A 21,226-nucleotide genomic window follows, 5' to 3' on the forward strand; every position below is an offset into this window, starting at 1 on the left:
GTGAGTTAAGGACATTCTGGCCGGGGGTTCGACCGATACGGGTTTTGAAAACCAGTATTTTCGAAGCTGCTCTTTTGAGTCCACGTCTCCTCCGAACTTGTCCTCTGAACTTCTGTTTCGTTGTTGTCGTCTTCTCTCTCCAGTCCAACGCCTTGCCCAGCCATGTGAAGATCTCCGTGTCCAGACAGACGCTGTTTGAGGACTCGTTTCAGCAGGTCAGTGGCCAGACAAGTTCGAGGAAAAAAAAAAAATCTCATTGAACTCTGCACACGATTCACATCCCCCCCCCCCCCTCCTCTGTCGTCAGATCATGAACGTGAAGCCATACGACCTGCGCCGCCGACTCTACATCATCATGCGAGGCGAGGAGGGCCTGGACTACGGTGGCATCGCCAGGTGAGGCCTCTCTGGGCGAACGAAACGAACGCACCCTTCCCCCTCTCCTCCTCATCTCCCGTCTTTCTGTGTGCGGTGTTACAGGTGTCTCAGCAAGGGGGGGCCCCCCCGTTACTCGACTCATTTATGTTAACCTTTTGTTAATGTTGGTGTTGGTGACCTTGGTTTTGTTTTTTTTTACCCCCCCCCCCTCTCCCTGGTCCCATCCCCTCCCCCCTCCTCTTCCTCCCTCCATCCTATTCCTGCCTTTTCTCTCTCCCTCCATCTCTCACCTCCCTTCTCCAGGGTATCTGCGGGTTCTTAAAAAATCTAAAAAAAAAGTCTTTAAAATTTATCAAAATTGAAGGCCTTCAAAAGTATTAAAATGTCTTAAATCCAGTTATTAGAGGTCTTATGTGTTCTCCATGTAATGACTGCATGTCCACTGTTAGATTAATCCACAACAGGGTTAGTAGTACAATATGCTTCCTATCTACTTTACTAAACACAATTGGACTTCATGTCTCTTGGTGTCCTTTTTCTTTTACCACCCATTTATGGAATCAGAAATATGTTCAATCAGAAATAAGCCGCTTTTGATAGCTTTTTGTGTCTTTATTTTGGCTTTTAAGGGATTAAATTCAATTCCAGGTAGTATTTAAAAGGCCTTAAAAGATCTAAGTAAGATTTTTACTGTGTGAGACTTGTATAGGAGGAGATCAGCCATGTTGGAATTCCTACTGGTCCTATGGAAGTTATAGATTACAAACCTGCAGATACCCAGCTTCTCCCCCCATCCTCCTCTCCTCTTCCTTCCCTCCATCACATCCCTCCATCCTCCCCCTCCCCCCCCCCTCCGTCCGCTGCGTTCCAGGTCTATCTCTCTTGTTTATGTTATTATTTTGTATTCTTTTTGGGTGTATTTTTTTTTTTTTTTGCATTGTGTCTCTGTCTCCGGTGTCACGTCAGTGGTTTTACCCTATGGTAGGTGACGTCATGCTGTTCTACCACAGGGTAGAACCACGGACGGGATGTTGGGAGGTGTCTGCGTTCCGTCCGCCCCCCGTCCCCCGTCTGCCCCCCCCCCACCCCCCACACCCCCCCGTCCGTCCGTCCGTCCGTCCGTCCGTCCGTCCGTCCATCTGTTCCCTCCTCCATATACCCACGCCCCGGGGGGGGGAGGGGGAGGGGAAGGGGGGGCCCTCCCCGGGAGCGCTCGGCGGTGGTGCTGGTGGTGGTGGGTGGTGGCGACCGCGGCCCCTCATTTTCTCTCTTAACATGCATCCACTCCTACAGTCCATTTGTGTTTTTTTTTGTTTTTTTTTGTTTATTCTGCTGTATGTATTTATCCTCGATGGTATATGTTTTGTCTTCATGTGATTTATGTCAAGATCTGGTTTGTCTATGTCTGTGCAATGAAATTCTTAATTTTCTCCCTGCCCTGAAAGCACCTTACGGCCTCTCTTAAAAGACAAACCCCCCCCCCCCCCCACTTTATCGCCGCTCTGTCTCCGAATGCCCCATCAAGACGAAATGTCATTGCGGAAATAGACAGGGGGGGCGGAGGGGTGGGGGAGATCGATCTGAACCTCCTATCTGGGAACCGGCTCCTGGAACTAGTCCAAAAAAAAAATACCACAGCGATTTATGAATACCTGGAAACGGCGGGACCGGCCCGCAAACCTTGTGCTTCAGATTTATGAATATGTTTTATACTGTTATGCTGTACTTTTAAGCTGCGGAATTACTGTTTGTTTCATTATTGATTTTGTGCTTTTTTTTATGATATGTGCAAAAGTGATACATTTCTTGTCCTTGGATTCATTGTTTGAATTAAGTATTGTCTTTACTGTAAGATGTCTTGTTTTTCACGTCATTGTCTTTTTTTTAAATCTGTAATTCTTGTGTTTTATTTGTTGTGCTTATATGTCCCTTATGTGCTTTTACCATACAGACAGTAAAGATGTTTTTTGTCTTTTCTAACCACCTTCTCCCCCTTCTTCCACTTCTGGCCTCGGGAGCATCAGCCCCGGGGGGGGGCTGGGGGGGGGTCCCGGCGGCATCTGACTCTCTGTGTGTGTGTGTGTGTCCCCTCTTTTTTTTTTGCCTCTCCGCCCCCCCCCCCCGCAGGGAGTGGTTCTTCCTGCTGTCCCACGAGGTCCTGAACCCCATGTACTGCCTGTTCGAGTACGCCGGCAAGAACAACTACTGCCTGCAGATCAACCCGGCCTCCTCCATCAACCCCGACCACCTCACCTACTTCCGCTTCATCGGACGCTTCATCGCCATGGTGACCGCACGCCGACACAATCGCGCGACAACAACAAAAAAGAAAAAAAATCCTCTATATCCGTAACGTACTCTCTCTTATTCGGTCTGGGATCCGCTCCAGCAGAAAGCCGTAGGTTCCCAAAAAAAACCGACACCCTCTGCCACCCCACCCTCCACCCTCCGCCCCCCCCCCACACCCACACCCACACCATGACCTCACTGCCGCACCCAGCCCACACCCGCCAATAGTCGCCTATATTTAGTCCTAAAGCGAACTCCGCTGACTTGCCTTAGAAAGATGCCTCTCTCTACCGACTCCCAAACTAGCAAACTCTCTCTCTCTTTCTCTCTTTTCTCTCTTTTCTGAGTTTTTTCCTCACCTTTTGTCGGTTTCCGTCTTTGTCTCCCCTCGCTTTCTCTTTTTCCCACTTTGTTTATTTCCACGTCTCTCTCCCTCTCTGTCTCTATCAGCCTGCCTCTTCCTCTGTCTCTCTCGTGTGTGTGTGCGTGCGTGTGTGTGTGTGCGTGTGTGTGTGTGTGACGCCGGCCGCAGAGGCAGACGGACGGACGGACAGATGGTCAGTCAGGACAGAACAGAACAGACTGTGATTGAGTCAGTCAGTGGGCGTCTGTGTTGTTCTTGGCCCGCGGTGCCGCCGAGCCCTCTGCGGTGTTTTAACATTAAACAGCCCCGTCTGGCCCCGGCTACTCGCTCTACCTCTATACACACACACACACACACACACACACACAGAGGGAAGACTGTGACGAAGGTGGTTGGGGTTGGAAGTGTGTGCGGCTCCGCAGTTTAGATCGTTATAACGGAGAGAAAAGACAGAAAGAAGTGAATTCGGAAGCTGTATCTAAATAAGGCGACAGTAAACATGTTGTCCCGTACGAATGGTGCAGTCCCCTCTCTGGGCCAATCGGTAACAGCTTGTTACCTTGTTTTGACCTGTAAGCATAGCGCCCCCCTTGGGCCAATCAGTGTAAGTTAGAAAAAGTCAGAATCCCTTGGTGAGATGCATCATTTCCCATCATTTCATCAAGTAAAAAATAGAGCATTCAGGACCAAAGTTCCCTCTAAGCTGATAGAATGAATGACCCACATCTAATAATTTATCACTTTAACCCAATAATAATATCTGGTCAGTCATGATAACCCAATAATAATATCTAGTCAGTCATGATAACCCAATAATAATATCTGGTCAGTCATGATAACCCAATAATAATATCTAGTCAGTCATGATAACCCAATAATAATATCTAGTCAGTCATGATAACCCAATAATAATATCTAGTCAGTCATGATAACCCAATAATAATATCTGGTCAGTCATGATAACCCAATAATAATATCTGGTCAGTCATGATAACCCAATAATAATATCTAGTCAGTCATGATAACCCAATAATAATATCTGGTCAGTCATGATAACCCAATAATAATATCTGGTCAGTCATGATAACCCAATAATAATATCTAGTCAGTCATGATAACCCAATAATAATATCTGGTCAGTCATGATAACCCAATAATAATATCTAGTCAGTCATGATAACCCAATAATAATATCTGGTCAGTCATGATAACCCAATAATAATATCTAGTCAGTCATGATAACCCAATAATAATATCTAGTCAGTCATGATAACCCAATGATAATATCTAGTCAGTCATGGTAACCCAATGATAATATCTAGTCAGTCATGGTAACCCAATAATAATATCTGGTCAGTCATGGTAACCCAATGATAATATCTAGTCAGTCATGATAACCCAATAATAATATCTAGTCAGTCATGATAACCCAATAATAATATCTAGTCAGTCATGGTAACCCAATAATAATATCTAGTCAGTCATGATAACCCAATAATAATATCTGGTCAGTCATGATAACCCAATAATAATATCTAGTCAGTCATGATAACCCAATAATAATATCTGGTCAGTCATGAGTCATTGCTCCACTTTGTCCTTAGAAATTGAGTCTGTTTATAGAAGCAGGTTTGGAAGTGCTTCGCTGGCAAATGACATTAGATGCAGGGACTTTGAACTGACCCTGAGTCTGTATGTCTCAACCGGTAACGTGGAGCAATTTCTAACTTCTAACGGAAAACGTCCAATCCCCCCCCCCCGCAGGCCCTGTACCACGGGAAGTTCATCGACACCGGCTTCACGCTGCCGTTCTACAAGCGAATGCTGAACAAGAAACCCACGCTCAAAGACCTGGAGTCCATAGACCCCGAGTTCTACAACTCCATCATGTGGGTCAAGTAAGTACAGCAGCACGGCTTCTCCATACTTCTGAAGACCCAAACGTCCTCGCAAGGATAGGAAGACGAGGGAAAAACCTGCAAAGTGAGGACATTTTAGGTTTAGGGGGTGTGTGTGGGCATGTAGGTGTTTTCTCTTCTTATGTGTGTGTGTGTGTGTGTGTGTGTCCAGGGAGAACAGCCTGGAGGAGTGCGGCGTGGAGCTGTATTTCGCCCAGGACATGGAGATCCTCGGCAAGGTCTCCACGCACCAGCTGAAGGACGACGGAGAGAACGAGCTGGTCACCGAGGAGAACAAGGAGGAGTACATCAGGTCAGGCTTTCTTTCTCTTTGCCGCGTCCTTGTTATTCCATGCCTCGGTTTTCCCCCCTCAGAGGTCTAACGTTCAGGTTCCGTCTCTCTCTCTCTCTCCGGGGACAGCCTGCTGACCGACTGGAGGTTCACCCGCGGCGTGGAGGAGCAGACCAAAGCCTTCCTGGACGGCTTCAACGAGGTGGTGCCCCTGGAGTGGCTCCGCTACTTCGACGAGAAGGAGTTAGAGGTATTTATGACATCGTATCGAATCGTGAAACCCCCACATCGCGAGATAAGCACGGGGCCCCGAAAGGTTTTCCAGGATTTCTCGAACGATGACAGAAATCTGAAACGAAAGCAAATCGGATTGACGGAGGACTCTTCTTCTCTTTCTCCTTGACTCCCGCTCCAGGGGCTGGGTTTTGACCGAATTCAATCCCGCAAGAGCCAATTAATTAAATTTGGCCCGGGATGTGCCGTGACTCACTCCGCCGATGATGTCGCATCCTGCGTTGTCCTCTGCCTAAACGCCTATAAGCCATAAAAAAAATAAAAAAAATAAAAAAGTGAAGGGCACACACCTTCTCTCTCTGTGTGTAAGTCTAAAAGTCGTTTCTGTGCGTGCAAGATGCAGGGAATAGATTTGAAGAGATTGTATTCCGATCCAGGCCGTTTCTTTTCTTCTTCTTTGGTCGGCAAAACTGTCGTTCTAACGCGTTACTCCTCCGGTTCCTTCCTTGCAGCTGATGCTGTGCGGCATGCAGGAGATCGACCTGGCCGACTGGCAGAAGAACACCATCTACAGACATTACACCAAGAACAGCAAGCAGATCCACTGGTTCTGGCAGGTAGGAACGCACACCAGCTGTTTCCTCGGCTTCCAGACGGCAAATACTACTAGAAAGTACAGTTCTCTCAGCTTTCAGGTGGTAAATACTACTAGAAAGTACAGTTCTCTCAGCTTTCAGGGGGTAAATACTACTAGAAAATACAGTTCTCTCAGCTTTCAGGTGGTAAATACTACTAGAAAATACAGTTCTCAGCTTTCAGGGGGTAAATACTACTAGAAAATACAGTTCTCTCAGCTTTCAGGGGGTAAATACTACTAGAAAATACAGTTCACTCAGCTTTCAGGTGGTAAATACTACTAGAAAATACTGTTCTCTCAGCTTTCAGGGGGTAAATACTACTAGAAAATACAGTTCACTCAGCTTTCAGGTGGTAAATACTACTAGAAAATACTGTTCTCTCAGCTTTCAGGGGGTAAATACTACTAGAAAATACAGTTCACTCAGCTTTCAGGGGGTAAATACTACTAGAAAATACAGTTCTCAGCTTTCAGGGGGTAAATACTACTAGAAAATACAGTTCTCTCAGCTTTCAGGGGGTAAATACTACTAGAAAATACTGTTCTCTCAGCTTTCAGGTGGTAAATACTACTAGAAAATACAGTTCTCAGCTTTCAGGTGGTAAATACTACTAGAAAATACTGTTCTCTCAGCTTTCAGGTGGTAAATACTACTAGAAAATACTGTTCTCTCAGCTTTCAGGTGGTAAATACTACTAGAAAATACTGTTCTCTCAGCTTTCACATGGTAACTATGGACCCGTCTCACCACAGGTGGTGAAGGAGATGGACAACGAGAAGAGAATCCGTCTCCTGCAGTTCGTCACAGGAACCTGCCGGCTTCCCGTCGGAGGCTTCACTGAACTCATAGGTAAAGGAAAAGAAAATTCACACGAGTCCACATTCCTTTCTGCTGACTTTTAGGAATCTCCAGTGGTTTAAAGATAATAGGTGTAAGTGACAGTGTTCCATGCACTTAGTTTGGTTCTCAGGCTGCGCTTTCAGTTTGCATTTACAGTTATGGAAAGTGGGAGACGCTTTTATTGTGTTCCCAGCAGAACATACGGGGAAATTGGTTTACTGGTCCAGCTGAAAGTCTAGAATAAGAGAGAAATAAACTTCCAAATGTGAAAGTTGATTATGAAGCTCTCGATCAAATGAACACACAAACGCTTTGTCAACACAAGCAATGCTGAATGCTTAATGGAGACACAGTTGGTTCATTTTTTTTCCACATTTAAGTTTTTTTTTTCCCCCATCTAAGTCTATTGCCTCATGCACCAAACAAGTGTGAGTTTTATGAGCTCATCTGGTGTGAAGTGACGGTGCAAAAAAAAAAAAAAGCCAAGATGTCAGCCGACCAGTCATTACCCATTTAAATATGCGGTTAAACCAAGTTAAACATTATCTTATATTTTATTCAATACCTTTCCAAGACTGTTGAGAACAGCAAGTAGGAAGATGTTTTTTTTTTTTTTTCGGAAGCAGCTGTGATGAAAAATTCAAGCTGACATTTGACAAAAAGGCTGAGACTATCCGTGTCTTCCCCCCCCCCCCGCAGGGAGTAACGGTCCCCAGAAGTTCTGTATAGACAAGGTGGGGAAGGAGACTTGGCTTCCAAGAAGCCACACCTGGTGAGTGAACGCTCCCACCGCTGACATCATCAACTCTTTCTTTCTCTGTTTTTTTTTTTTTTTGCTTACCTGAATCACTAACTGATACACTCCCCCCCCCTCCCCCTCCCCCCCCCTACAGCTTCAATCGTCTGGACCTGCCCCCCTACAGAAGCCTGGAGCAGCTGAGAGAGAAGCTGCTGTTCGCCATCGAGGAGACGGAGGGATTCGGACAGGAGTGACGGAAGACGGATAGAGGAGAAACTTTTGTTGGGATAGTTTTTTTTTTTTTTTTTTTTTTTTTTGTATCATTATTTTTCATTTCTTAATCACAGGGCTACGAAACCGCCTGTCATCTGTACATCGAAGCCCCCCTCCTCCCCCCCTCACCTCTGGGGGGGGGGGGACGATCATGTTTTGTAACGGGAGACTGGACTGAATAGTGGGATTAAGGCGGGGGGGGGGGGGGACAGGGGAAGGAAAGGGGTGTGTGTGTGTGTGTGTGTGTGTGTGTGTGACTACGCATGCAAATAGCGCGTATGTGTTTTGAAAGGACGGCGCGACCAGAGAAGTATATTTGACCAGAGTCACCCCCCCCTCCCCTCCCCCTCCCACACACACACACACACACACACACACACACACACACCCCTCCGCTCACCGCTTAGAAACGCACCGAAAACAAAAAGAAACAGGATAGTTTTAATATCAGCAGCGAAATCACGACAGCACAGCTACACGCAAACACACTATATCATATCTACCCAGACGAGAAATACATTTCTTTTCTTCTTTTTTTTTTTTTTTTTTTTTTATTTACATTTTAAAGTGACGCGAGAGAGAGAGAGAGAGCGAGAGAGGAAGAGTGTATGAGAGGAATCGAGCGCATGTGTGTGTCCATATATGAGACGAAGAGCTGTTATCATGAGCTAGCGTACCTCTGTCGCAGAGGCTAGAGTGGTGAGATGTGATTTTATTTTTCTGTTCATTGTGAAATTCTGCTTTTTTTTTTTTTTTTCCCTGTACATAGCTAAAATAAATGAGACTCCAATCTTGAACAGTCCTGAAACTTTATTGACTTTATTTATGTAAGTTACAGGCCACCGTAACTGAAGGGGAGGGGGGGGTGTAGGAGGAGGAAAGTTCTACCGATGTTGTTGCAGTTCCCGCTGGTCGCCAATAGAGGGCGATAAAGAGCAGAAATTGCTTAATATTACGAAATATCCCTTTGTGTTTTTACTATAAAGCTTGGATCAAGGGGTCTTTTTTTTTTTTTAAACATCTCTTTATTGAATTTTCAAAGGGTTCTGGTATACATAATACAAGATCATCATATAAAATACAAAATATAAAACTGCCCTCCCCTTTCCCAACCCCCTGATCTCTCCTACTCATCCTCCCAATCCACCCCACCACCCAGTTGATCAAGGGGTCTTTGAGGGAAATAATCACTCACATCTCTAGACTGCTGAGTATATACAGAGGTGTGACCAAGTCAACTTTGCTGGAGTCCCAAGTCAGTCTCAAGTCAAGTCCCAAGTCTAAATGTAGATCACCAAGTCAAGTCAGAACAAAAAAATCCAGTCCAGTATCAATATCTTTTCAGTGCAATATGGTTTTAATAGGGTAAAAACTTGGTAAGAGCATCATGAGTTTGATTTCTATAATCAGTTTCATCTTCAATAAATTCATACAATACAATTTACAATTACAATTTCCCATTTGGCAGGGTTAGGGTTAGACAATTGCTCAACCATTCCATACAAATTCAGAAAACAGAATTTAAATTCAGTCGTCTGCTGGAACAAATCTCATCACTTTTCAATCTAAGTCATTTACACAAACACAAGATCTCAAGTCAAGACTTTAGAAACCTTTTCAAGTCGTCAGAGTACAAGTCAGAGTCAAGTCCCAAGTCACCAGAACCTAAGTCAAGTCTCAAGTCTTCTCTTCATGCATCAAGTCAAGTCTCAAGTCTTCTCTTCATGCATCAAGTCAAGTCTCAAGCAATTACAACTGTGACTCGAGTCCAAGTCATGTGACTCGACTCCCAACCTCTGGTTCCAAGTGATAACTACCAATAACACTCAGTTATACAATTCATACATGTTGTTCCTGTGGTGTTGGTAAACTAAAGTCAAATTTGGGTGACTGACAACAGGATTCGACTGATGTGGCTTTCTGAAGGCCGAGACCCATATTTTTTGTCACATTTTGTGCTGATATTCAATAGGCTCGCTTTAAATTTGACTATTTTCCTGCCAAAAAAAATACCTGACCCCCCCTGCATCCCTATGTCCTTACCAAGATAGTTAGAGAGCTGTAAGAGAAAAGCAGCTTATGGTTTTAATAGGATGAGATATGCTAAAACTTACTGTATATGATCTCAAAAGGGAAATTATGTCATTGCAGCAGACAGTGATAGGAGTCAGCAATTTAAAATGAAATAGAAATAAGAAGAGAATAAACATAATGCAAACTGACAATTACAACACTAGGATAATTATTATGGGGCCAAGAGGATCCAACAGGCAACAGGTTACTTACTCTTTTTTTTTTCTTTTAATCCCCCAAGTCAACTTTGTTTTGATGACAGGACAACAATGAATGAAATTCCCACTGGCTGAGAAAGACATTGGGAGACTTGTGACACTTGAGTATGAATTCAGTCTCATATCAGTGCATTATTATATTATATGTACTGTAGATAAATAGAGGAAAATTTGAATTCCTATAATAGGGCGCCTTTAAAAGATTTATTCCCATTTCTTGACGGTGGCCAGGAGGACGGCACCTACAGGCTGGCTCTGAGGCAGATGAGGAAACAGCCATTCTGCTTTTTTTTTACATAGCTATTCATGCACAGAGGTGTGATATGAGAAGAAAATAGTTCTTTGCTGTTGTGTCCAGACAAGTCACGGTGCTATCAAAGAAAACCACGCAGAGAGAGTATTCTGAGTCTGTTTTTGACATAAGATCAAGCAACAAACTGTGCTGAATTTAGTTCACAGATGATTGGACTCAGAAGTCAGTTCAAGTATACGCAGATGTTCATTTTTCTTCATCGCAGCAAACATCTGTAAAAACTCAGGTCAGTGAATTCAAAGCTGTTTCTCCCCCCCTCCCTCCCTCTCTCTCTCTCTCTCTCTCTCTCACACACACACACACACATGCACTTTCAATGTCTCTCTTTCTCTCTGTTTTGCCAGCTACCTAAACCCAAACAAGGTGCCCCTCAAAATGACTTTATTTATTGCAGAGCAAATTGGTTGTGTCAAGCTATACTGCAATATCATGTTTATAATAAAGGGGAAGTGAAAGAACCATGAATAGTGGTGACACCATTACTTTTTCTATCTACTTTAAGTAAGTTAAAGTGATTAAAATGATGCATATTGTTGATATTCCACATACTGTATTCACAAGCTCCTAGAAGAGCACTTATTACATACTTATACGTATACTGCGTCAAGAGAAAGACCAAATAGGGGGTTGGGTCGAAATGAAGATGGAGGCAATCTGTGCTACTCCACTGTTTTGTTTTTTTGTTTTTTTATGGCATAACTGAAGGAGCTTTTATTGTGAAATTTGAAGAGACCCGTGCCCCGGAAGTACGTGATTCCTTAGCTCGGAACGGCTCGGAGTGTTTCAAGAACCGATAACTTTGGATGCATGTAATAGAGATATTCGTAATGTTTAAACCACATACTAAAATCCATTAAAATTTAAATTTGCAATGCGCCTCAGTCTCCATTTACACGTCCACCTCCGGTATGACTATGTGGACTGCAGACGAAATCGCCAAGTTATGCTACGAGCGTTTCCACGAGCTTCCCCGGAGAGGGAAGCCTGAGCCGGGCAGAGAGTGGACCCTGCTGGCCGCTGTTGTAAAAGTCACCCAGCATGTCAACACTGACAAAGGTTGGACTGTGGATATAACTGTAAAGTGCATAATTTTATACATATATTTTCACTGCAATGCGTATTTATTTCTACTCAGCCAAATAACGTGCCGTAGCTGGACAGAGACTAACTTTGTGGTAATGAGTAAGATGCCACTTGTCCCTGATAAGTGCCGTTATCTCGTACGGGGAAGGTGTCGCGACACTTCGTTCAAAAATCTGGCAGTTTAATGCTTCCTTGCGTTTAGGCAAACATTCATACCCGGTAGAATATGACTTAAGACCTTTTATGAATTGTTAGGGTTTGCTGGTGAAATCGGCATATAGTCAATACAGCAAGCAGCACGTTATTTCAGTAAAATTTCAACTTTTACAAATGGTTCATACTGTTCGCTACCAGCCTCCACTGAGTGTTCTGGTGGAAGAGGATTGTGGGAATTCGAGGCAAACCTATGCTACAAGTTGAAACTTTATTGAAATTAAATGTTGTTGTGGTATTGGATGTATGCCGAATTGCAGAGTAGCTCCTAACGAGTTGTTAAAGGTTTTAAACAGATATGTACGTTTACCGACAAGCAAGGCAGCAAAAAATACCACATTATTGAATGGAGTTTAGTGTAACGTTCTCTCTATATAACGCCAGAACTTGTAAACTAAACATATGAGTGTAAAAATAACTATATGAATTTACAGCATATATACAGGGTGTGCAGCAGTAGAACATACTGAGACAAAAACGACTTGCATGATATGAAAGTACAGGTAATATGGAAATATTTAGAAATAAATGAGCTATCCTATTCTATTCACAGTTGAAAAGGAGGTCGTTTCCCTGGGAACTGGGACCAAATGTATTGGACACACAGCTATGAGTTCCAACGGTCTGTGTTAATGTTATTCTGTTCTTTTATGTGTTGTGTAAATGTTATGACAGTAGCACCCATGTGACCCATTCAAACCCCAATGTAAAAATTCCCAATCATGTGTTGTCAGTATGAAAATAAGGTTTGTCATAATTCCTGAAAAGCAGACTTTGGGAGAAATAAGGTTTTCATATTCCTCTATACTGCTCTCTCATCCCTTTAGGTGATGTTCTCAATGACAGCCATGCAGAGGTCATTGCCAGAAGGGGATGCATCAGGTGTGTGTGTGTGTGTGTGCTCCATGCTAACACTTTAGCATACACTATGTGATGGTAACTAGCATTATCCAAAGTAAGAAGACTGACCTTTTGGTAATATAATGTTATTTATGTACTGTACATGTGTGCATATGCATGTCTATTTTTGTGCATGTACGTCAGATTTCCCCATTTTCCTAAAATTTGTTCATTATTTCACTGTGTTTCATTGTGTGTGTGTGTGTGTGTGTGTGTGTGTGTGTGTGTGCGTAGGTACCTGACCCAGGAGCTGAACGGGGCCGTGTGTGGTCAGCACAGCTCGGTGTTTTGTCAGGCCGATCAGCAGGGGAAGTGGAGGCTGCAGCCAGGAGTTTCCTTCCTCTTCTTCACCAGCCACACTCCCTGTGAGTCCAGCACGCTTCCACTTTCCCTCACTGGCTGTCCGGAAAGTTCCGAGTCACAAGGAAATCACTCACTGCTGCCAGCTGCTACCAAAGTACTACAGTGCTACTACACTTCTATCACAGTACTGCTGTGCTATGGGTAGAATTTTTAAACATCAATATATCACAGTAAACCAATGAGAGTATGGTCGAGACGATTGGTAGCTTCTATCTCACACCGGTTGTATTGTTAGTGTTGGTGTTTCTCCAAATTAAGACTACATTTCCCATAAGCCCTGTTGCTTCCTATCCCCCCTTCCCCTCCCTGAAGAGAATCAACATGTTGGTAGAGATTTTTCCATCTGCCTTTCTCTCCTTCCACCATCTGCCACTGCCAGAAACTGTAAAAGCTTTAGCTCAATTTGCTCTGGAGGAACAGCGCCCTCTTGCTGTTTTTCTACCCATACTGGTTGAACCCATACTTCCATGCCTCTGAAAACACATGTAGTCTGTCCTTGTCCACATTGAAAGGTTTGTCTGACATGCCACCTTTGTGCGTTACCAGGCGGCGATGCTTCCATCATCCCCATGACCGACAGCCAGTCCCAGCCCTGCCCTCCTGTCAGACCCGCGAAGCCCCCCGAAGGGACCGATGAAGGGATCGACGGGGGCGGAAACCTGAAACGGAGAGCCGAGGAGCCGAGCGACGGACGAAACGTTAAGCTTCCCCGTCTGGAGGGACAGGAGACGGAAGAGAGGAAGCCAGAGAACGGAGGAGACACAAAACAGCCAGAATCCTCCACTTCGAATACAGATGAAAGTGAAGATCCGCCTCAAAGCGACGTTGCAGAAAGTCCACCGGTCCCGGACGTCCACAGGACCGGGGCCAAGTGCGTCCCGGGCGGCCCGGCCGACCCGCTGCACCCCGGGGCGGGGTTCCACAGCGCCGGGGCGCTCCGGGTGAAGCCCGGGCGAGGGGAGCCGACTCTGTCGCTGTCCTGCAGCGACAAGCTGGCCCGCTGGGGGGTGCTGGGCTTCCAGGGCGCGCTGCTGTCCCACTACCTGCGGGACGCGCTCTACTTCGGCGCCGTCGTGGTGGGGGAGTGTCCCTACAGCCGAGAGGTCATGCGGAGAGCCGTGGTCACGAGGTGAGGAGCGAGCGAGGGGATTTCGTTGGGGATTGTCTCGAGAAATCGAGGACGTATGTGTAGGAGAATAAGAACAGGTTTGAGGTGAGGCCCTGCTGTCCTCCCCAGGTGCTCCCATGTGTCAGACCTTCCCGCTGGGTTCTCGGTGTGTCCTCCGGCGCTGCTCAAGTCCGGCCTGGAGTTCCCCTGCAGCCAGGCCCAGACCGAGCTCCGGCACCAGGCTGGACAGGGCCGCATCTCCCCCTGTGGAGCAGGTAGCACTACAGAATTTCAGTTTTTTCTTTCTTGTCATAGCTCAGCATTAGTAGCCTTCACCAGGCCCCAAAAGACTTATATGGACTTAACACATTTGTATATCCTTTGCCACTCACTCCTTGTATCTCTGTCACACATTTCTAGGAGCTCATTTGTGTGTTTTTGGTGTTGTTCAGTCGCTCCAGTAACCGTCCTGTTTGTCTGTTCCAGCTATCAGCTGGTGTAATGTGACTGATCAGCCACTAGATGTCACTGCCAACGGCTACAAACATGGAGTCACCAAGAAGGCCCTTGGCACAGCTAAAGCCAGGTAGAGACAACACACTGTAACTACTGTTGATGGGGGAAAGGATTAGATTCCAGTACATTAAAAATATTTCAATGCACTGTTTATATGCCCAGATTGCATCACATGAACTCACTTTTTACTGTATTTCATCTCTACATACTGACAATATATGTTTATAGATTTAGTTTTGATTGACATGTGTCTCTCTCTCGCTCTCTCTCTGTGTTTCCAGGTCTCTTCTCTGCAAAGTGGAGCTTTTCCACTCGTTCCTGTCTCTAGTATCAGCCACCGACCCGTCCCTCCTTCCCGACTCTCTCAGGTTGGGGAACAATAGCCCCTTTCACACTTTGCTCCTATCGGATGAAAATGTCGCGTCTCCGAGAACATCGGCCATCGCTGAGGTCTTGTTCTCCGCTCGGCGCCCGCACAACGTCACCGATAATACGGCCGGGTTCTGAACGGGTTCCACTGCCCCCAAAAAAACATTTAAAACTAAAATGATGATCTAAACTTTCTGGTGCTAAACCCCCACCCTTCTGGTACTTGAGGCGTGATCCAGAGTGAGTCATGCTAAACTGAAAGCGAACGTTTGTGTGTCACCGTCATCACAAGTAACATCGTAATATTAAAAAAAAAGTCTAGGGAGAGTCTTGAAACGCAAATGGGTGGGGAGTTTTTGTTCCAAAACAGAGTTAACGCCAGAAAGTGAGTTCTGGAAGCCAGATATCTCTGCAGCTGGTGAAGTGATGATTGATTTATTGGTACTGATCAACAACCCTATCAACCCCCCACAGATATATTCTGCTCATTTGGTGCTATGGGACGGCAAAATGTAGCCAAGTGAATGGCTCCACTTCCAAGACCGCTGCAAAGAACCATCTAAATATAATATCCCCTAAAAAAGAATTGGGCTTTTTTCTTCAATAATTTACATAGAGGCAAGTCTGCCACTCCCAGCATTATCTGAGCTGACTGTCCCATTCTTTAAAATTTTTTGGCAATTGAATACATTATGGCTCTTGTCCTTGGTATTCCTTGCCAAAGCATATAGGATGTCGCACAGCTTTCTTTGATTATACAGCACATTGTGTGTGTGTGTGTGTGTTTGTGGCTTCTCATGCTCGCATTTTGTCTGTCAGTCTCCATGTGTGCATCTCTGTGGCTGTTTTTGTTCACATGCATTCTGTGTGTGTGTGTGTGTGTGTGTGTGTGTGTGTGTGTGTGTTGACGGCTAAGAATCCTCTCCAAGGGAGAACAGTGGTCCCTCTGTTCCTCAGCTCTCCAGCAGATAACCTGATCCCGGCTCAGTGCTGCCTCACACATGGGACCCCGCAGCACAAACACACACACACACACACACACAGTAACACAGCCCAAGCATACAATGACAAGATTTTATACGGCCACAATGGTATGTCTAGCGAGGAGGGACAGCTAAAGTATCAGCCCCGCATCTATTTAGCAATAAAGACATGTGATGTGTGTTAGCTGAAGGTAACAGGGAGTGTCCATTGTTCTGGATTTGAGAGTTTTTGTGCCTGATGGGAGTTTTGTCATTCTCATGCAGAGCTGGAGACTGGAATAGCTAAATGGAACGACCGGCTCCGTTTACAGTCATTTCCATTACGTTCTTAAGCTTTTTGATTCGGAGTCTTTCTGTGTGTGTCTCTGTGCAGGGGGAAGGAGCTGCACAGCTACTGGGACTACAAGCAGGCGTCCCGGTCTTACCAGCGGGCCTGGCAGCAGCTGCGTGACCAGGCGTTCCCTCTGTGGCCGCGCGGCGACCGAGGCCTTCTGCTGTTCCACTGAAGCCCCCCTCCCCCCCTCCCCCCCTCCCCGCAGCTTCGAATACCTCCGCCAAGGTCGCCTGAACGCTCGTTTTTTTCTGTCGCACGCACTCAGGGGGACAAGGGTTACAAAACGCAACAGGCCCCACATGGGATATTTGGAGCCTCGCTGATATGAAGGCCTCACAAAATGTAGTCATTTTATTCTTGTCAGGGTGGAAAAGCCTCTGAAACAGCATTTAGACCATCATGGGACACTAAAACTCTCCACTGAAACCCTGGATGATGATAGTCTAACAGACTCCAGCATACTTGTGTAGAATCTGATCAGAGTGTCTCATTAGAATCAGTTCAGGTTAAGGTCTTCCCATAGACAACCAGTGTAGTATTGATCAATTCTACAATAAATATGTAATCAACCATACTGGATCATATCAGAGGTAGATGATATTGACTGATTGATATCCGGTTTTTAATGAAAGGTCAATGTTGGCAAACCGATATATCGGTTGAACCCTAATCTCCATAATATCCATCTATTAAGCCTATCGGGTCATGTGGGCAGTCTGGACGTTTGGCGTTTAGATGAATAACGTTCTACTGTGTTGGATACCCCATAGCCCAAGATGACATCGACTTCAGCAGCGGGACACCCAGCGCCGCCATGCTGCTCCGAGAGGTCGTTGACCGCTCATCAGTGTCCTCAGATGACGGTTGTTTTTCCGAACGCGGGACCCGCTGTGACCGCAGCCGCCCTACGAAAATACAGCTGGATACACCGGCCTGGATGTGGAACCCCATTAAGGAGTTTTTTTTTGTAATTTCCACATAGGGAGTTCAGTGGTTAGCGCCGTCGAGAAGGTCCCGGGTTCCATTCGCGGGACCTTCGTGTTCTCCTGGGTTTCCTCGTGCCCGTCATGTGGATTGGAGACTTGTTAATCGCCCACTGGTATGAATGCGAGTGTCTGCCCTGTGATGGACTGGAGACCTGTGCAGGGTGTCTCAATGCATGCTGGGATAGACCCCGGCCCTCCATGACCCCCGAGTAGGAAGAACGAATGAATGAATGAGTTTAATCTGCATTTTTCCACGCAACAGTTGGATCCTTAGTGGATGAATAGACAGGGAATCTGCTGTGAAAGTGTGTTTGTTAACCAGTGGAAATAAACCCATTTCAGTGAAGCTAATATTGAGCAGTGTATTGCAGATTATGACCTTGCTGCCTTACATTGTCAATTCACTGACACTCCCATTCCTCCGTTAGGGACAACAGAAAGGGTCTTTCCAGGTTTCGCGTTTTCAGTAAAGCTCCACTTCACAGCTTCCAGTCATTTTCTTGTGAGGGAGAAAAGGTTGAAAATGGATGATAGATAGGAGGCCGGAGGCAGGAGGAACCAGTGGCATCTAATATTATTTGCCACCAGAAATTCCACACCTGCGTATATCGATTACATTTCTCTGGGCAGAGTGGATTCATAACTGATGGCTAACCAGATAGTTGGTCACATTTGGTAAATGTGATAAATTATTAGACATAGGTCACCGAACTATCAGCTTAGAGGGAACAATGGTCCTGAAAGCTCCAATGATGGGTTTTTATTTAACTAAGGTATGGTGAGTGCCACACCTTGCCAGACCCAGCTGATGTCCATGTCCAGGAGGAAGTTCGTGCCATCGCAATGCCAGATTCAGACTCGGATAATATTCCTCTCTAACAAAGATTCCTCTGTTAATGAAATTCGCTTGGAGCTGCTGGGTCCGCTCATGTTTATCTCTCCGGGTCAAAATGTACAAATGGTAAATGTGGTAAATTATTAGACATAGGTCACCGAGCTATCATCTTAGAGGGAACAATGGTCCTCAAAGCTCCAACGATGGGATGTTTTTATTTAACTAAGGTATGGTGAGTGCCACACCTTGCCAGACCCAGCTGACGTCCATGTCCAGGAGGAAGTTCGTGCCATCGCAATGCCAGATTCAGACTCGGATAACATTCCTCCCTAACAAAGATTCCTCTGTTAATGAAATTCGCTTGGAGCTGCTGTGTCCGCTCATGTTTGTCTCTCCGGGTCAAAATGTACAAATGTGCCCAAGGCTTGATTTCTTAATCAGGACATTGTGTTACGGCAGATAAGCCCGTCACGGCGAACTGTGGGCGTCAGGGGAGGATATTTAGAAATCTGTTTTTGATTGAGAAAGGGAAATTCATGGAAAATAGTCATGCCAAGACGCTCCGTTGTTACTTTTCTCTTGTTCATATCAGTTGTATCCGTCTCACTGCTCCTGGTTGTACAGGAGTTTCTTTAATTTGTATTAAATATGGTTTTCCAGGTGTGAATACTTCAATATTTTATGTTGTCCGTCACGCATATTGTGGTTTTTTTTAAATAAAAGACCAACAACTCGAATTAGAATCATTTTACATTTGTTTTTATTGGTCAGGTCATCCAGCTACCTTACCTTTTTTGAAATATCTAAAATTCTTTTATGTTTTTAAGATATAATAAACAATCAAACAACATTGATGAAATAAAACAATCCTGTATATCATAGCATTCGATCAATATATTACACATCTAGGAATACTGTCAATGTTACATCCCATGTTTAAAAGCCTGAATCAGCTTTACGGTGCACAAATGTGAATGGTAAAACGACTTAAGTAAAGGGTGGAAACACACCAGATTTCTTAAACCGATTCAGCACCAAAAACTACGATCACGGCCAAACTGTCAACCTCCGAGTAATTTGAGAATGTCTCTGAAAAAAAAAAATGATGGTGGTTCTGATTTTTTCATTATAATCTTTGAAAAATGTGTGGTCAAACTCTTTGGTAACACTATACTTGAAGTGTTCATCAGAAATAATAAGGTATTTTAGGTGGAGGGGTGGAGTCTTTATAAACAGTGTTACAAATTTTTTAAATAAGACATCATAAGCACATCAACATCATGATTGTATTTTAATCATTAAAATTTGAACCAGATATAATTGGCTGGGGTCGAATACTTTCAGGGTTAACTATATTTCTGCTAACAACAGCATAACACGATCATACCAGATCCATAAGATAAATAATGGTCATAAAGCAGTATAATGTTTCTGATGTTATAAAGTAAGAATCCGCATATTGTAATGTGCAGATGGTGGCTCACAATGCACTTCAAATAAAGTGTTACCAGTTTTTCTACTGAGTATCCATTTTTGACGAGTTAAATCCAGGGATTTAAAGAATAGTTCACCAAAAAATGAAAACTTGGTCACGATCTACTCACCCTCATGTCAGTTGAAACACTGGTGAAGTTTGTACGTCCACATAACACACAGCGAGTTAGCTAGCGCGGCTCCATGTCAGCCTCCTTCAAAAGTGGCCGGGTCCTGATTCTTTTAAGTTGCCAAAAATGGCAAAATATGACCAGAAAATGACTCCAACCAGCATAATCCAAGTGTTCCGAAGCCAAACGATTGTACTAAAACATCTCAGTACTATCTTACGAAGAGCCACCAGAGCTCTGTGAGTGTGGAAAAGGTATGTAGGACTTGTGGACCCACAGTCGTTTGGCTTCACAACACTTAGATAATGCTGTTTGGAGTAAAGTTATGGTCATTTTTGCCCTTTTTGGAACTCTAAAGAACCAAGACCCGGCCACTGTAGTTCTTTTGAAGAAGGCTGATACGGAGCATCGCTAGCAAGCTCGCTGTGTGTTGTGTAGACATACAGAATTCACCATGAATGACATGAGGGTGAGTAGATAATAACCAAGTTTGACCTTCAGGTGATTGTGGACAAAATGCTTGCGGGTCCTCACAAATGATCCTGGATCAGTTCTCACGCGCAGAGAAGCTGGATAAATGTGGAAAAAAGAGGAGAGGTAATGCATCAGTGCATTCCAGGAGTTCTTTTGGGATAACCCTTTTTCTGATGTACTCGCTTTCCCTCAACCTGCCTCGTCCACTTCTACTTTAGTTAGTGATTTCCTACATTTCCCAGAATGCCTTTCAAAAAACCCCAGTGTAGGGATGTGAACTTGTTGCTTTCAATTAAAGGTTGGCATATGGGAATCTACATAGTTAGCTAGCCAACTAGCTGGCGAACATTGGGTCATTTCTATGATCGCGACTGCAACCCTCACTTAAAATGCTACCTGCTGTGTGGTTGCATTGCATTCTGGTCTGTTGAGGCTACTATGGGTGGAGAAATTGGTCTCTCTCCTCTTCTACGATGGATTTCTCCCTATATGATTGTTGAACATTTGCGCAAACTGGTGAATCTAGAAAGAAGCCCTCGCTCTTTGATTCTGAGGGACTGACACCAAAACCTGATGTTTACAGCTGATGTTTAAGATCACTGAAACATTTTCTGATATCAAACTCCATTGTAGCTGCTCAGGAACTATCTCGACATGACGTCAAGTTGTCTATATTTGGCAAGCATAAGTCTATTATGGCGCAAAATGACTAAATAAATGTTGCGTCTGGGGATGCAAACAATGATTTTTGAGGGAAAATGGACTTGTGTTCTTTTGGTTTCCATTAGGAAAGGTGGACCAGGCAAATAAAACAGAGGCCTGGGTGAAAAAACTGAAGTGAGAAAAGAACTCAGAGCAATAAAGTGCTGCTGCTGACGACGCTGATTCATGTTGGAACTGGGAAAGACT

General features: G+C 44.7%; 2 protein-coding genes across 2 annotated transcripts in view; both read left to right on the top strand.

Annotated features, from left to right (window-relative positions):
- wwp2 (WW domain containing E3 ubiquitin protein ligase 2) overlaps positions 1–8,742 on the top strand; it is a 14,548-nt gene extending 5,806 nt beyond the window's left edge. The window contains exons 5-14 of the mRNA XM_071542011.1: positions 144–215; positions 308–396; positions 2,506–2,665; positions 4,796–4,929; positions 5,102–5,242; positions 5,351–5,471; positions 5,968–6,072; positions 6,846–6,942; positions 7,633–7,705; positions 7,827–8,742. Of these exons, the coding sequence (XP_071398112.1) occupies positions 144–215; positions 308–396; positions 2,506–2,665; positions 4,796–4,929; positions 5,102–5,242; positions 5,351–5,471; positions 5,968–6,072; positions 6,846–6,942; positions 7,633–7,705; positions 7,827–7,926 (1,092 nt within the window). The 3' untranslated portion in view covers positions 7,927–8,742. The remainder of the gene's footprint in view (positions 1–143; positions 216–307; positions 397–2,505; positions 2,666–4,795; positions 4,930–5,101; positions 5,243–5,350; positions 5,472–5,967; positions 6,073–6,845; positions 6,943–7,632; positions 7,706–7,826) is intronic.
- Positions 8,743–11,463: 2,721 nt separating this feature from the next.
- adat1 (adenosine deaminase tRNA specific 1) lies at positions 11,464–16,590 on the top strand. Its single transcript, XM_071542020.1, has 9 exons — positions 11,464–11,605; positions 12,399–12,467; positions 12,673–12,727; positions 12,980–13,110; positions 13,655–14,237; positions 14,346–14,491; positions 14,703–14,802; positions 15,014–15,100; positions 16,458–16,590. Exons 1-9 carry the CDS (start codon positions 11,464–11,466, stop codon positions 16,588–16,590), a joined length of 1,446 nt encoding a protein of 481 aa, XP_071398121.1.
- Positions 16,591–21,226: the final 4,636 nt, after the last annotated feature.

Source organism: Centroberyx affinis, unplaced genomic scaffold (assembly GCF_046629955.1).
Source record: "Centroberyx affinis isolate AG114_WGS23_722 - 3 ecotype Tasmania unplaced genomic scaffold, CSIRO-AGI_Caff_v1 ptg003990l_1, whole genome shotgun sequence".
Taxonomy (NCBI): Eukaryota; Metazoa; Chordata; class Actinopteri; order Beryciformes; family Berycidae; genus Centroberyx; species Centroberyx affinis.

Bases quoted from the DNA above. Each gene is read 5' to 3' on its own strand.
- adat1 (XM_071542020.1), top strand. From the start codon at position 11,464: ATGTGGACTGCAGACGAAATCGCCAAGTTATGCTACGAGCGTTTCCAC. The intron at 11,606-12,398 runs GTTGGACTGTGG...TTCTATTCACAG, and splicing joins GCATGTCAACACTGACAAAG to TTGAAAAGGAGGTCGTTTCC. The intron at 14,492-14,702 runs GTAGCACTACAG...TGTCTGTTCCAG, and splicing joins CATCTCCCCCTGTGGAGCAG to CTATCAGCTGGTGTAATGTG.